This window comes from Lissotriton helveticus, chromosome 6 (assembly GCF_964261635.1).
Source record: "Lissotriton helveticus chromosome 6, aLisHel1.1, whole genome shotgun sequence".
Taxonomy (NCBI): Eukaryota; Metazoa; Chordata; class Amphibia; order Caudata; family Salamandridae; genus Lissotriton; species Lissotriton helveticus.
This window is the reverse complement of record NC_136067.1, coordinates 1,424,404,190-1,424,420,344: the sequence shown is the minus strand read 5'-3', so window position 1 is coordinate 1,424,420,344 and position 16,155 is coordinate 1,424,404,190. Positions and strand designations below refer to the sequence as shown.

The window sequence follows — 16,155 nt, the reverse complement described above, 5'->3', positions numbered from 1 at the left end:
AGCATACCTGAAGTGTATTCAGAGAGGCAAATGCTACTGCTGCTCATCGTACAATGCGGCAAAGAGGATCTCTGTAATCGCTGTAACGGAATGCACACACCCTGGACAAATGCGCAGGAAACACCACTCAACATCTAGGCAAGCTGCTATGTGAACCTGAGTGATGCCAGGCAACAGTGAGGCTGCTATCCATGGTCCTGCACTATTTCCCAGGTCAACAATGGTGCAAAACAGGCTACAACACTGGAACTACTACAGAAGTGTCCATGGCAAAAAGGGAACACATATTTGGAAGAAAGTCACATATACTGTATCTTGAATTGTAAAGACCTGCCTGCATTGGAGGCAAAATTATACCAACATGAACTTTTAGGTCAAGAGCGCACATACTGATCTAAGGGTCAACACTGCATAGTGATCACTTGGAGAACTCACACTTTTGCTATTGTTGCCTAGTCTAGCCCTACTATGCCCTTAAATTATTCAAGATCATGGGAACCTCATATGACCAGGGTCAGAGGGCACTTCAGGAGGTGGGGTGCTTAGCAGAAACCAAGTCCCATTAACATGTGAAGTGTTTCGTTTTGCTGTAACATTTAAGTTTACTTAAGATAAACACTGTGTAATATTCTGTGTGTCTTATGTACTTCCTCTTATGTTCATTGCTTGTATTCTGTTTCTATGGTTGCTCAGAATGCGGTTGTGTTCTCTGAGTGCATTCTACTTAGGAAGCACTCTGGCCGTGACCACGACATGATCAGTTTGCTGTACCTGTACTTCTAACTCAATAAACCACCTTTGCACTTTAACCTGAATACGTTATTACTATCAGATCCCACAGGGCAGTCAGAGCCACAATGGTGGTTGTTGCATATCTTATTGTTCTTCTGGCATCCTCCTTTTGGTTTGGCTGTGCAAAATGTGTCAAGTACATCTATTCTGCACTTGACTCTCAGGGTAGCGAGCACAAGCAGTCCAAGGTTCTTCAGGGAGGCAATGTGGGGGAGAAAGACTCAGAACTTCACGATCAAACTAGAGACAATAATACACTGAGTATTATTGTCTCTAGTTTGATCGTGAAGTTCTGAGTCTTTCTCCCCCACATTGCCTCCCTGAAGAACCTTGGACTGCTTGTGCTCGCTACCCTGAGAGTCAAGTGCAGAATAGATGTACTTGACACATTTTGCACAGCCAAACCAAAAGGAGGATGCCAGAAGAACAATAAGAAATGCAACAACCACCATTGTGGTTCTGACTGCCCTGTGGGATCTGATCGTAATAACGTATTCAGGTTTTACTCTAAAAGTGAAAAATAAACAAGACCATGAATAGCATATTCTTACTGTTAATTTTACATGTTTCCCTTTAAACTGATTACAGATGTATAGGAATATACAAGCCCTGTGCGTGCATTTTTATAATCTGGTCTATACAATAATGTAGAATGTGTATGAATACATTTATTATATTATAATATGGCTGTAATGTAATGTTATAATTTTTGAAAATGTGCGATGTTTAATTATATATGGGAAATTTTTCATACGTTTTTGACAAACTAAGCAATTAAACGTAAAACTATTTCGGTAAAAATGTTACACTTAATAAAGCAGAGCAGTCAAAACATTTACTAGAGTGGTGTACAGTGATATGGAAATTACTTCAGGTGACAAGAGAGTTACACTAAGTTGATTCATGAATATCACCTTCAGGTCAAGTAACAGAATGGATAGCTAAGTCCTTTGAAAATTGTTGCCCACAAAACGGTAATGAAAGGGTGATGACCATTCACTTTCATTGTACAATTCTGTTTCAAAATCTACGTACCTGTTAGACCTGATAGACCTGTCAGCCTTAGGATGGTCTTCCTCCAAATGCTTTGCCTACTTAACTCCAATTTCTGCTGAAATTTGTTTTTGTAGGCCATAGGTCTTTAGCATTGATTAGAAGTGGCAAAGTGTGCAAAGTCTTGTGCTCACTCCCCTAAACACGGTTTAAATTGGCATATACCTAATTGGCATATTAAATTTACCTATAAGTCCCTTTTAGAGTGGTATACCATATACTCAGGGCCTGGAAATTAAATGCTACCAGATGGCCTGTAGCACTTATTGTGCTACCCACTCAAGTAGCACTCAAAACCATAACCCAGGACTGCCATTGCAATCCGAGTGCAGGTTCAAACTGCCAAGTCAACTTGTCATTTCAACCCCCTTGCCAAGCCTTAAACTCCACTTTTATTACATAGAATTCAAACCTGAGGTAGGCCACAGGTAGTCCATAGGACAGGGTGTGGAGTAATTAAAAGGCTGGACATGTGCATTTAAGTTTTACATTTCATGGTAGTACAAAACTCCTAAATTCATTTTAAGGTCTCGCCAAGCCATCCCGTTAGAAATGCTTGGCGAGATTAAAGAGAGGGCTCTGAAAAATGCGCCCAAAGGCGGATTGCCTACAGTGCATGTGAGCCAGGTGTGTGCACATCGCCACATTGCACACCATTTCTCTGAGCCTCGGCATCAGACTTCAAAGGAATCCGCTCCTCCGCCACCCGCATCAGACTTCAAAGGAATCTGCTCCCCTGTCCCCCCGCCACGCAATGCCGAGAGCTTGTTATTTCTTTCCTCTTCAGTGTTCGTCCTGCAGTTCTCTCTGCCCATCTCCAAACCTTGTCTCCCCTCCGATTCCACTCACTTTGTCTGCATCTGCTGTTCCGTCACTTTACTTCTTTTTCCTTCCAACTTAGCCTAGATTCCCTCTTGTACTCTCCTTTTCACATCTTTGCCTCGTTGTCGGTCTTCTCCGTACGTACTCTTTTCTCGGTTTCTGTACTTTGCTCTCCACCAATTTCAATGTTCTCTCCTCTCGCGCTGTTTTTCCCTTCTCTCCCCCTCCCCGCAGACCACTAATTACATATCTTTTCCGCCTGCCTATCGGAAAGATGGATAAGGCAGGGTCAGTTACTCGTAAAAAGACCCGAAGCTGCTGAATCGGAGCGGAAAAACATATACAAAATGATGGGAAGTCTCCGAGGGAGATCTAGCCGCCTGCACCGTCGACAGGAAGCTGCCACTGCCGTGGCTTGTGAGCAGGAGCGGAATCCCTTAAACTCCTAAATGCACATGCATTTTCATTTGCCAGCTGTTAATTTTAAAAGGCATCTGGATTTTTCTCTAGGCATAAAAAAGCAGTTTGCAAGTATATTATTCGTGGCAATGTATTTGAATCGAAATTAGGGGCGCATTCGATGAGATCAGTGCACGCGCACTCTCGGCTGCTCGTTTCAGGTGGCCTTTAAGTCTGATCTGATTGCAAGAGATGGAACGTCCAGGTGCGTGGCTCAGTGCTCTCCAAAAGGCCAGACTTTTGTTTCCCAGAGACATAAGTACTACTGCGATGCTGCCAGTCTCTGGCACTCAGGAAGTGCCATAATCAAAGCATGTTATTTGAGATGTTCCAGAAAAATCAGGCAATGATTAAAGTCACGATTCTTTTTGGTTTGTACAAAAGTCCTATAGTCTCGGCTCTTTTCCAGTCTTATTGGGAAATGTTCTACCATTTCAAATTTTTACACCAACATACTTTAACTCTTGTTACCATGGCAATATAGATATTGTAGAACTTTTTTTTTTGTTTCTATTTGAGGGGTCGAGGGTGGGACTGATATATTGAAACCCGAGACACATCATCTAGTCTCAAACTGCCATAGTCCTTTCATAAACCGGAGTACTGCGTCTTGTGGGAGTAGCCATAATATTAGCATTGCCTCTTGGTGTGGCGGGGCACCTTTTAAGGCATGGGCAAAGTGGACTCTGCCCCCTGGCCCTAGCCATTCAGGGGGCCCCCTGATAGAGCCCGGTCTTGCCCTGGTGACCCTGAATAATTCTTGCACATATTATTCAAAATACCTGTCCCCTTTTATTTATTTGTAATCTGGGTGATTTATGAGAGTCTATTACGAACATTTTGCAGAGAAATGTTTTGTTTTTTCACGCAAAATCCATATGTTTTTTTAACATCATAATGGTACCTCGCTTTTGAGAAATGGGAAGTGGTCACAGATTATTTGCAGTAATATTAGTGAGCTGCTGCTGTGTTACAGTATTGGAAACACACATCGCTACCCCTGAATGTTACATGTAAACACATTTAAAATTTAGGTGAGTGTGCCTCTTTACTGTCTGTGTTACTTAGATCTCCAAAAGGTATGTTACTGAGTAGTTGGAAGCTTGTTCTCATGGGTAAAACAAGCCTTCATAACTTCTTGAAATTGTGAACTGAGCCTTCTTCATGGATAGTCTGATGCACTCAATGCAACATACACTCCAAATACCACTCTGTGCCACATAATTACACGCCACATAATTACACTGCACTCAATGCAACATACACTCCACACAATACCACTCAGTGCCACATAAGTATATGCTACTTAATTACACTGCGCTCAACGCAACATACACTCCAAATACCACTCAGTGCCACATAATTACACGTCACATAATTACACTGCGCTCAACGCAACATACACTCCAAATACCACTCAGTGCCACATAATTACATGCCACATAATTACACTGCGCTCAACCAAACATACCTCCAAATACCACTCAGTGCCACATAATTACATACCACATATTTACACTGCACTCAATGCAACATACACTCCAAATACCACTCAGTACCACATAATTACACGCCACATAATTACACTACATGCAACATACAATCCAAATACCACTTAGTGCCACATAGTTACACGCCACATAATTACACTGCACTCAATGCAACATACACTCCAAATACCACTCAGTGCCACATAATTACACGTCACATAATTACACTGCACTCAATGCAACATGCACTCCAAATACCACTCAGTGACACATAATTACACTCCATTAATTACACTGCACTCAATGCAGTGTACACTCAAAATACCACTCAGTGCCACATAATTACACTGCACTCCATGCAACATACACTCCAAATACCACTCAGTGCCACATAGTTACACGCCACATAATTACACTGCACTGAATACAACATACACTTCAAATACCACTCAGTGCCACATAGTTACACGCCACATAATTACACTCTACTGAATGCAACACACACTCCACACAATACCACTCAGTGCCACATAATTATATGCTACATAATTACAAAGCACTCAATGCAACATACAGTCCAAACAATACCACTCAGTGCCACATAAGTATATGCTACTTAATTACACTGCGCTCAACGCAACATACACTCCAAATACCACTCAGTGCCACATAATTACACGCCACACAATTGCACTCTACTGAATACAACATACACTCCACACAATAGGACTCAGTGCCACATAATTATATGCTACATAATTACACTGCGCTCAACGCAACATACACTCCAAATACCACCGAGTGCCACATAATTACACGTCACATAATTACACTGCATTCCATGCAACATACACTCGAAATACCACTCAGTGCCACATAAGTATATGCTACATTTACACTGCACTCAATGCAACATACACTTCAAATACCTCTCAGTGCCACATAGTGTAATTATGTGTTGTGTAACTATCTGTCGCACCATCACAGCATCACTCAGGGGCACCACAACATCACTACGCGCTACCACAGCATCACTGAACGCCACAGCATCACTCGTCATAACATCACCCAGTGCCACCACAGCATCAATCTGTGCAACCATTCAACAACAACTGGTTCAAATATGTTCTCTCAATGTTTCAAGCTTTATTACAAATGTCACAAAAAGATGTTAATATTTCACTTCTGTTCTTGGATTTTCGTCACAATAAAATACACTGAACATAATCTTCACAAAAGTTATTTACAAAAGTTTCAGCTATTGCAATTATAAATTACAATAACTTTTATTTAAGTATTAATTATTAAAAAAAATTAAAAGCAATTGTTATTTGTAATATCAATACATCTAAGTCACATAAATACAACATATATTGCATTACAAATGCTATAGGTGTCACATTTACGAAAGTTAAAAGTATTGGTATTGTAAATGACGAAGCTATTAATTTCGCTATTTTCAAAACCAACACATAAATAAATATGTGTAATTTACAATACCAATAGCTCAAACTTTCCTAATGCGAGACCTATTGCATTGCAAATGCTTGTTCACTATTGGGAGATCTATCCCTCCTGTAGGATAACATTGGGAATTCCTTATTACATTTATTAAGCCACAATTCCAAATTGGGAGCGTGTAGATAGATCATATTTGGTACATATGAAATTGTAGTGGGAAATCCTCTTTATTGATAAAGTTGGATTTTTTCATTACAATTTAGAAAATGCAACCTATAGAAAGTTGAAATTCTCTGCCCATAGCCCTTTGTGCCAGCAGACGGTCTTGGGTCACATGACTTGGCGTAACTACCAGTCCAACTCTATGAATTCCTCCCAGAAAGTCACACAATTGAGGGATTAGGTGTGCCTCAATGGGCCATCTGCTGGCAGGATGGGGTGTAGCTGACCAGAGCTCCCCTTACAACTGAATAGCCTGCACTCTGCCGTCACACAAAGTGCCTAACAACCCTGTACTGTTACTGCAGCCAGCTTGGAGCCAGGGAAGGGAATGTCAGGAAAATGCATGCAATTCAAAGAAACTTTCCAGAAGCTTCTCCCACCTTCCAGAAGAAGGGCACAAGGAAGGACTCAAAAAAGCACCTGCTGTTGTGACCTGCTGTGCACTCCACCAGACTACTACTGTTCCTGGCAGGACTGCTTTGCTGCCTGGAGCCTGCCTTGAACCCTCAGAGGCCACCCTGATGTTGAGACTTACATCTTCACCTGCACCCAGGACTACCAGAAGTGACTGCAAGAGCTATTTGCTGGACTCCTGTTCAGAACCAAAGGGATATATAAAAGGCTCCAACCATCTTGAACCCACACCTGAACCATGCCTGAGTGAGTCCTTAATCCCAAGAGGTGTCCCACCATATCCTGCATCCTTGGTTGTGGTGATAAAGGTGCCCAAATGACCAGTTTTTAAAACTGAGGACTTGGCAACTTCTGGCCAAAAACTGCTCTGAGAACCAGAAGGAGTCCAAGCCCAGCCTGCTTGCCTATCTGACCAAGGTGCATCGCAAGTCGGATTGACTTTGCAGCTTCTCCCACTGCCTTTTTCTCCTCAGCAGCAAATCCTTTTCAGCGATCCCTTGCCAAAGGGGTATCTGACCTCATGGAACTGTCATCAGCTGCAGCCATCTGCCTCGTTCCAATGGAGATTTTTGACGACAGAGGGTCTCATTACGATGTCGGTCAGAAAGAATTCCGCCGACTATCTTGGAATAGTTTCCGACCAATCGGATACGGGGAGTCCGAACGACCGATTACGATGTTTCCGAACACCGTTCGGTCAGACTCCCATTGTCTTCAATGGGAGCCTGTGTTCCGACCGACAACACAGGCTCCTATTGAAAAAAGGTGTGGTGGCAGAAAACCTTGCACCCTGTGACGGGCACCCCTTGGCTTGCTATGGGCCCCCACAAGTCAGACTCCGACAGACGATCCATGTCATGCAGACAGAATCGGAAAGGCTATCCGAATCCGACATCGTATTGTGTTGGTTGGAAACGCAGTCCGTAGAACCCCACGAGTCGACTCGGGTTCTCCAAATGCCGAACAGAGTCGACGGACCGAACAGTTTCCGAATATCGTAATCGGTCGGTCGAATGTGTTTGAGTAGGTCGGACACACGGGTTCCGAATCGGACAAACCAAATGCCGTTCGGAGCCTTTCCGACCAACATTGTAATGAGGCCCGAAGTCTTAACGTATGCCAACCGACGACAATGCTCTCTCCTCGGACACATCCTGCAGCCTTGAATAAATGAACTTTACCTTCTCAGCTCCGAAGGTAAGCACTGACTAAATCCAATCTACTTCTTGTGTGCGAAACAATCGCGATTGCAGTCAGCCATATTTTTCGACTTTGACCCAGTCTTTCGCAACTATATATCTGCGGTTGGTGCTTTGATCTTTTAAGCACTAGTTTTTACAAAAAACTTTAACAATTCATAACACCAGTTCTACTGATTGGAGTTTTGTCAATTTGATGTCAAATCATTTATCAAGATTTCCTTTTTCTAATTTGGTTTGGGATTTGTCTTGTGTTGTGTTTTGTACTTTAGTAATGTTTGTGTGCTGCATAAATATATGTACACATTGCCTTTCAGTTCAGCCTGACTACTTTTTGTGTAATGCTACCCAGGGTTAATTATAGGTTAATTTAGTGACTTTTTGTGGTTCACCCTACAAGGTATTGTGGCTGTTGGTTGACCAGGGCTTACATCCAGTCAACCAACAACCCAATGTTTTTCAGTATCCTTATTTTTGTTGGTGAATTGGCTCCAAAGCAACTAACGTGAGAATAAAATGGGAATATTCATGTACATTTAGTACAAATGGAAAGGTGTGTCCTCTTTTCACTTTTACTAAGAACAGCAAACACCAATACAACTAACAGGGAGTTAGAAGTTTTGTGCCCAGTTAACAAAGGCAAGTAACAGCATATAAAAGAACACATTAGTACTACCTGCCTTTCGCACAAATGCTTTTGTTAAACTGCCCGTTTTAGTCCCAAGATGGCCACACTAGTGGATGTTGCATGCTATTCAAGTAGCATATAACATATCATACGGTCTGTTAAAAGGCACAATGCTTTTGCACTGAAGTTCATGGTTATCATGATTCTGATGTTTTTTAAGAAGCATAGCTCAATGACTCCAGTTGTCCTGATACCCCATTGAACACACATGGAATGCATTAAAACCCTGCAAAGTGCCTGCAGTGCTTGTGTTACTGCATGCATAGACCTTAGATTTGAGTTCCAAACCTGTTTTATATTATCATTGGTAGTTGTTGACTCAGCCTTCAAACAGTGTTTTCTAGAAATGTTGAGATAGCACTTCTCTGTGTGGGTTCTGTGCATTTCATGTATAGGGCTGTTACGTTTTACAATCTGTAGGACAGACCACTGGAAAAGAAACATTTTTCCTGAAAGAAATTCAGATAATTTTTTACTCTACCTGGCATTATGCAAACTTCTTGGTAATCTAAACAGCAGTTTCCAAGTTCTACGCAGGCACTGTCACAGCGGCAGCTCCCAAATTTCCGCTCAAAACAGCGATTTTTGCACGTTTTCACTGAAAAGGTTAAAAAGAGAGACATTTGCTTTCAGGCAAAATTATGCATGTGAATATAGCATCAGCCACATAACCGGGCATGCTTTACAGGAGGTAGCCTAGCAAAAATAACAAAAAGACACTAAAGAGGAGTTCAAAAGTTAGTTTTGCTGTTCTCTGTACAGCCATTGTTTGCTTATATGTTCCTGATCATTTTCAACCAATTTACCCATAATAAGGCCCTTTTTTATGACTCAAACTCATTTTACAAACAAAATCGTGTGAATCAAAAAAAGAATTAAAAGCACTGTCAAAGCCAATAGGTTTCACTTGTGAAACCTTTTGACATTGCCAATTTTGTTTTAATGTAAGATGGCCACAAAGCATAATCATTGTGCATAATCATTACACAAAGGACACTATGCATTTGCACGCAAGCACAGCCGCCATCATGGAATTATTTTTCTCAAAGCAAATGAAAAAACATTGAAAGATGACCATCAACTATGGAAGCTAATACACAGTGTCCATATTTGAATAATGTGTTTCTGCTTCAAGAAAAATCCTTTCAAGATGGGTGTTGCATGCACGATGCCCATCTTGAACTAATTTGTCTTTTGTTTCATTACAAATACTTTGAAAATTGCTGCAAGGTTTACATGCACATCACCCAGCTTTGAATTATCACACCAAGCTGGTTGCTGTGTGCAATTGCGGCTGCCAACTTCAAATGATTTTCTCAAGGCAATATTAAAGCCATTGAAAGATGGCAACTGCTCAGCAGTGCACATGTATGGCTGCCATGTTTTAATGTTTTTTCATTTACTTTAACTAAATATCCTTTCAAGATGGCCAACACATTTGCAAGCACATGCACGGCGACCATCTTGAGAGAATCTTACTTAAAGCAAAACAAAAATAATTCAAACGTGGCCATTTTGCGAGTGTGAGCATGCGTTGCAACCATATTTGCACTGGGAAGAGAAGCATACAGTTATGAGCAAGGGTTGGACTTACTCCAAGTCTACATTGAATAGACAAGGCCTCTGTGCTGCTAGGTAAGGCCTACAAATATTGACAGGATCGATGAAAAGGTATTCACACAAATGAGTTAACCCTCTCTGATCATCTTGTATACCATCACCTGGCTTCAGATTCAGATTATGGAAACAGGCGAGACACAACCGAATTTGGAGCTTTTAACTCGGAAAGAAAACAAATCAAATAAGCGTATGTAATGCTGCAAACATGGGTGCACAACTGTCTGTGTATATTTGCCCTGGGATAGTCAGACACTTCTTTCAAATATAAAAGGCATTTAGAGTCAGTATGAGATACAGGAACAAGATATCCAGCATGTAAAATCATTGGGCGTAGTAGCTAGCCCATGCCTCAGTATCCCTATCCAGCTGAAGAGCGCCTCTTAAATCCGCAAAAGTAACAAGTGCACACAAAACAGATTAACACTTTTTCTCAGCTTTTTCAAAAGAAACTCTAGAAAAGTGAGTTTTTCCACATAATTTGGGGCAGGTGAAAAAACATCCTGTTCTGAACCAAGTTGTAAAACCGTGAGGAATATATTAAATTACTATTCCAACTGGCTCACAACTAGCTATGGTGGGATGGAAAGATGAGGCAAAATAACCTATTTGATTTCACATAAGCCGATTTATTGCACAGCATTTGGTTATAGTGGGCCTTATCGCAAACATTTTATGCAGCCTCAAGTTGTAGTGAAGGTTATTAAAAAAAAATGCGTGGCATACATTCTACATCAAAGGAATCACAATCTGTGGATCTATTTTTTTTTTACCTTTAAAGAGCAATTATAACAGTGAGAATGTGCTAGCATGGAACACTTCTCCTGTTGTAAAGGAATATCAGTAGCTAGATAGATAGTGTTTCAGGGTGTGCCACCTTGCAGACATAAGTGTACATGGTATTTACGTAACTATTACTGGCAGTGTCTATGTTTAGAAACATATACATGCCTATTTACTGCTGTGAAAAGCACTAGGAAGGGATTATCTACTCTCCGTATTTAAATGATTCAATTCCACATGATTTACATGAACACATTTTGTAAATTGGTGTAACCACGGAAATTATTCACTGTCAAATTTCAAAGAGTGAAAGCTTATTAGCATCCATTTTAGCACTTCATCAGGGGCGGACTACAAACTCTGCCTCCTCCGGTTTTTAGCTTGCCACTGGTGGTAATCACTTCTGTAATAATGTGTGCAAGGTGCAATATGGGCAAAAATACCCAAACACTGTTGTTTCATGTCATTTCCCTTTACTTACCAACAAGTTATTGAGAGTTTACAAAAACACATCAGATTCTGAGCCCAAATTTTAATGTTAAAGGGTGTTTTTTTATATATATTCAGGGGTGTGGAATTTATTTAAACTATCTACTTGTCCATGTGGCAGGTTGCTTCATAAATCTACTTGTCCTGTATCAAAATCCACTTGTCCCTTTGGTGCCATGTAGTTTGGCTACAAATTATGCAGCAATCTCATTATATAAGAGCTCTAATATAGCCTCTCTGATTATGCCAGTGTTCATACCATAGCAGTGTTTGAATACTTGCAATCCCCTTATGTTGCCACGTTTCTGCAGATCTACAGACTGGGGCTGAAAGTAGTGGTAGGCAATAGTTCCAGGGTTAGAATGCCCTTTTGAGTCCGTCCAAACCTACTAATTTGCATGTTATAAGGGTTTTCAACAACCCTTCTCAAATCTTTTCCCATACTGGGAAATGTTGGAAATTTACTCCTGACAATGGCAGGCGTAAACCTTCTTTCGAAGTTGGGAAAAAAGTGGTTGGAGGAAAAGTGAACTTGCACTCAGATTTTCGCATGAGCAAATCTACACATGCATATTTGCTCATGCTAAAATGCAGTTAAAAAATATTTTCTGGAAGTACTATTTCTCGTCCTACTTCTGTAAATTCTTGGGAATTCACAAAAGCTGTATAGCCGCATTTAATGCAAGGAGGTATACCAATGGTGCACTTTTTTTTTCTTTAAATAATTGGGCCCCTAATTTGGTCTGGCGTTGACCATGACCTTTTGCATTTATTAAAATTCTGTCTCTCTCTCTCTCTCTCTCTGTATCAGCTGGCTTCACTGTGAGTGACAGCATTCAGGTATTTTCACAAGGAGCATATTGGCACACAAAGTAGTTTTGTTCAGTGCCAGTAACTACTGTGGCAGTGTGTGCTTTTTGAGAACAAAAATATTTTTTACTTTTGCAAAGGTTTGTTATATTAGTGAGGGCCCAGAGCTCCCACACCAATAAGGTTTTACAAAAACCATTCCAAAACAAAATCACACATTGACAAAACTAAAACGCTGACCACCAATTTCAGACCTACTGGCTTTGTCAATGCTGGTTTATTTTTGCTTCCTATAATCTTATTAAAACTGGGTATACTGATTTTCCATTATGAATATTTTTGGGAAATACTAGTATGCATCAACACATGTTACTAAATGATGCTGCAAAGAAATGGTACCTGAAATGTTATAGTAGTTTAGCTAAATGTTTTTTTTCTTGCTTTCATTTTTTATTAACCCTTCCCTGCTTCTGTTTGCCAACGGCCGTAATGAGCACTACCTCCGTAGTGCTGCGCACGTCCGTAGGCCGACGCGGCCCCGCCCACTCCTTTAAACCGCAGCACCACAAAGGAATTGCAGCCGCAGTTAAGCAGTTAATATTTTATTTTGAAAGCAAAGAATCAATCTTGTTTTCAAGCTTCTGCAAATATTTGCATCAAATCAGAGAGCATTCTGGGAGCATTATACATAATCTCTTATTGCTAAACTTTGAAAACGTTTGTACACATTTTTATACTGGAACCACTGTCAAGAGTGCAATCAGAGCTTACAACATTTACTTATAGCGCTCACCCTAGCAATAAAGGCTTTCAATTAATGAACCATTAAGACAAGTTTGAACAGCATTAACATATGGACAAAAATAATATCTTAACTGCAGACAGTGCCCTTCCCGGTCCATAATGTGGTACTGCAAACTGGCAGCCAAAGGGTTTGTGCTGCAGGGATTTGGGCCTACTTGTCACAAGGACAAAATACACATGAAAACGTGTTGCCCTTGAGCCCAAACAATATGTCCTAGGCTTCGGGCAATAGGAATTCCACATACCTGTAGATCTCTTGCCTCTGCATCTCACTAAACCCGATTGTGTATTAGGATAAAATATGGTGACAGTGTTTCACAAAAGCAGTCCAGTGACATGAAAGGTTTTCCCTTTACTCTTGAACGTATACATCCTCAAACTCTGTGGTAAAACATTAGAAATGGCTAGCAATCGGATTACCAAATACACATAACGACAAAATGAAAGATGGCTTGCATACGAAACAGTAGAAAGATTCAAACATTACCTTCTTTTGCACAGCTGGGCTTTAATCCAAATATGCATCCGAGGACCGTGGTTAGCATGCCAACGCACAGAACCTAGTATAAAAGGGAAAAACAATAGATTTGTTCACTTTTTTTCCTTTGTCTCCACAGAGTTACATTGTGCGTCAGCAAAAAGTAATACTTGCTTCTCCTGCATGATAATGTAGTTTTTCCAAGAAGGATTATAAATTTCTTTTCCAAGATGATGTTTGTGGCATGAAAGAAGAAAGATGCTTAACAGCTTAGGTAGGCGGGAATGCTAATAAAACGATTTAAACAAAACAGCTTAGGTAGGCGGGTCCCTAATGTACCATAAATGGCGCTGCAAGGTTGCAATGGGATTTAATACGAGCCATGAAGAAATTACCCATCTCCCATGGTTGGGAGTTAGAAAACAGCTAAAAGAGGCTGCCTTTGGCCCAAGCGCCACTGCCCTTACTTCAAACCCGATGTCTGCACTGTTCCTAGGAGGGCCCAAACCATGTTAGATTTTTTGTTTAACAGAAGACTATATAAATTAGTTCAATATAGATACTCATGTGAATATCTTATATAAGGCACCTCATTGCTAACGCTCCTCTGGCTATCTTAGGATAAGCTGTAGTAGGGACAGAGGCCACAAGATACAACTCGTCCTGAGTTATCAATTAGAAAGACTACCCATCAGTCCCAACCTGCATTATGTTAACAGTCCACAATCTTCATCTTTCTCTCCTTCCACGGGTGCAGGCTAGTGCTCAATTTTTCCCCCCATTAAGGCCTTCCTCCCCCCTAGAGTGCTTGCAGTACGTTTTGGCCAACTCCAAAGGAGGGGCTAAAAGTCACAGCTGCATTTTGTATGAATAAAGAAAAACGGAGATTAATGCTATGGATGGGGAAAAACAACATCAATAATTAATCAGCTCATAAAAATATCTAATGAGAATTAGATTTCCAAGATTTTACCAAATACCCCAAAGCCATCACGGTCAAAGAGGTGATATACTGACTCCACTACAAAGGTATCTCTTGCCGATCCCTCAGCTACAATATTATTTATATCCTTTCCAAGTTGTAGATGGTCAATAATTGGAAAAGAGTAATCAGGTCTAAAGAACGTTTTTCATCAATCTTTGCCAATAGTAGAATGTTGAATATAAGGCTTTGAGAATAGCAAACTAAGGTCTGAAACACAGCCTTGGAATGAGATCCAGACCTGTGTACAATATAAAGAAACATATTTCAACTGATGTCACAAGCGATACTTTTGGCATGCTATAACATTCCTTACAAGAAATCTGACAATATTGTAAAAGCTCTTGACATGTTGGTGCTTTCGAACATGGAACCCAAAACTAATTGTTGGATTTCCCAATTCTTATTGAGTTCCCCAACTATGTTTAGTCGGAAATTGATTCAACCACTGGATAAGTAGAGTAAGGCTATGCTGTGAAGCCTTTCCCATTATTCTGACTAATTACGGATAATTCTTTTTTGATGAGTAAGGAAGTCTTGTCTTTGCCCCAATGATGCTGGAATATCAAAGCCCAGCTTGAGCACTGTGCCCCTTGTCAACAATCCGTTCTCTCACAATAGGCATTCCAAAAGTAATTATTGCAAACATAAACCTAATTATCTTCACCAATTTCTCCAAAAATTTGCGAAAGCATGCTTTGGTATTTAACAATTATCATAAAATGTACTGCAGATTTCATAATTATTTTCCACTCCCAACCCATTTTAAGGTGCGGTAAACACACTGGGCTACATCTGCAATATATTGCTTAGAATGTGCACTTGAACTCTGCCATGGCCGGTAACACCACCATAGCCTGCCCTAAGCCCAGCTGCGAAAGGAGGTGGGTTATGCTTGGCTACCCCACCGTGTGAAAAGAAGTCCATGCTATAGAAACATCAACAAAAAGACCAAAAGAAATACCCGGCCTTGGGGGAGGGGGGGGGGGTCTACTTCATGAGAGCTATAATGCTTTGTGGTGAAAGTAAGAGATCCCTGGAAGCCACAAAGCCGATCCACCTGCTTTCGACCAAGACCATCATCATCAAGGCATGGAATGTGAGGACCAGCTATGAGACAGGCAAGACAGCCCAAGTGGCAGCGAAGATAAAAAAAATGCAACCTTGCCCCGCTTGGCATCAGCGAGACCAGATGGGCACAGTCTGGACAGAAAAGACTGGCTCCGGGAGGAATGTTGTACTCTGGACACAAGGAAAAGAATGCCCCACACACTCAGGGAGTAGCATTAATGTGAATGCCAGCAGCCAACAGAGCTCAGATTGGATGGGAAGCCCACAGTCCCAGAATTATCATAGCCACCTTCTGCACAAAGCAAAGAAAAAGTGGACCAACATGAATATTATGCAGTGGTATGCACCTACAAATGACAGCAAAGAAGATAAAAAAAAGAACAGTTTTACAGCGGACTCCAGTCTATCCTGGAGAAATGCCTTGAGAGAGACATCACCATACTGACAGGGGACCTCAATGTCAAGATTGGAAGCGACGACACAGAGTACAAAGAAGTCATGGGAAACCATGGCCTTGGCGA

General features: G+C 41.0%; 1 protein-coding gene across 1 annotated transcript in view; it reads right to left on the bottom strand.

Annotated features, from left to right (window-relative positions):
- The window catches only part of ENPP1 (ectonucleotide pyrophosphatase/phosphodiesterase 1), a 739,100-nt gene that overhangs the window by 569,503 nt on the left and 153,442 nt on the right, over window positions 1-16,155 (bottom strand). Inside the window, exons 2-3 of the mRNA XM_078649218.1 lie at window positions 13,591-13,663; window positions 9,082-9,198 (exon numbers count right to left, since the gene is read on the bottom strand). Of these exons, the coding sequence (XP_078505344.1) occupies window positions 9,082-9,198; window positions 13,591-13,663 (190 nt within the window). The remainder of the gene's footprint in view (window positions 1-9,081; window positions 9,199-13,590; window positions 13,664-16,155) is intronic.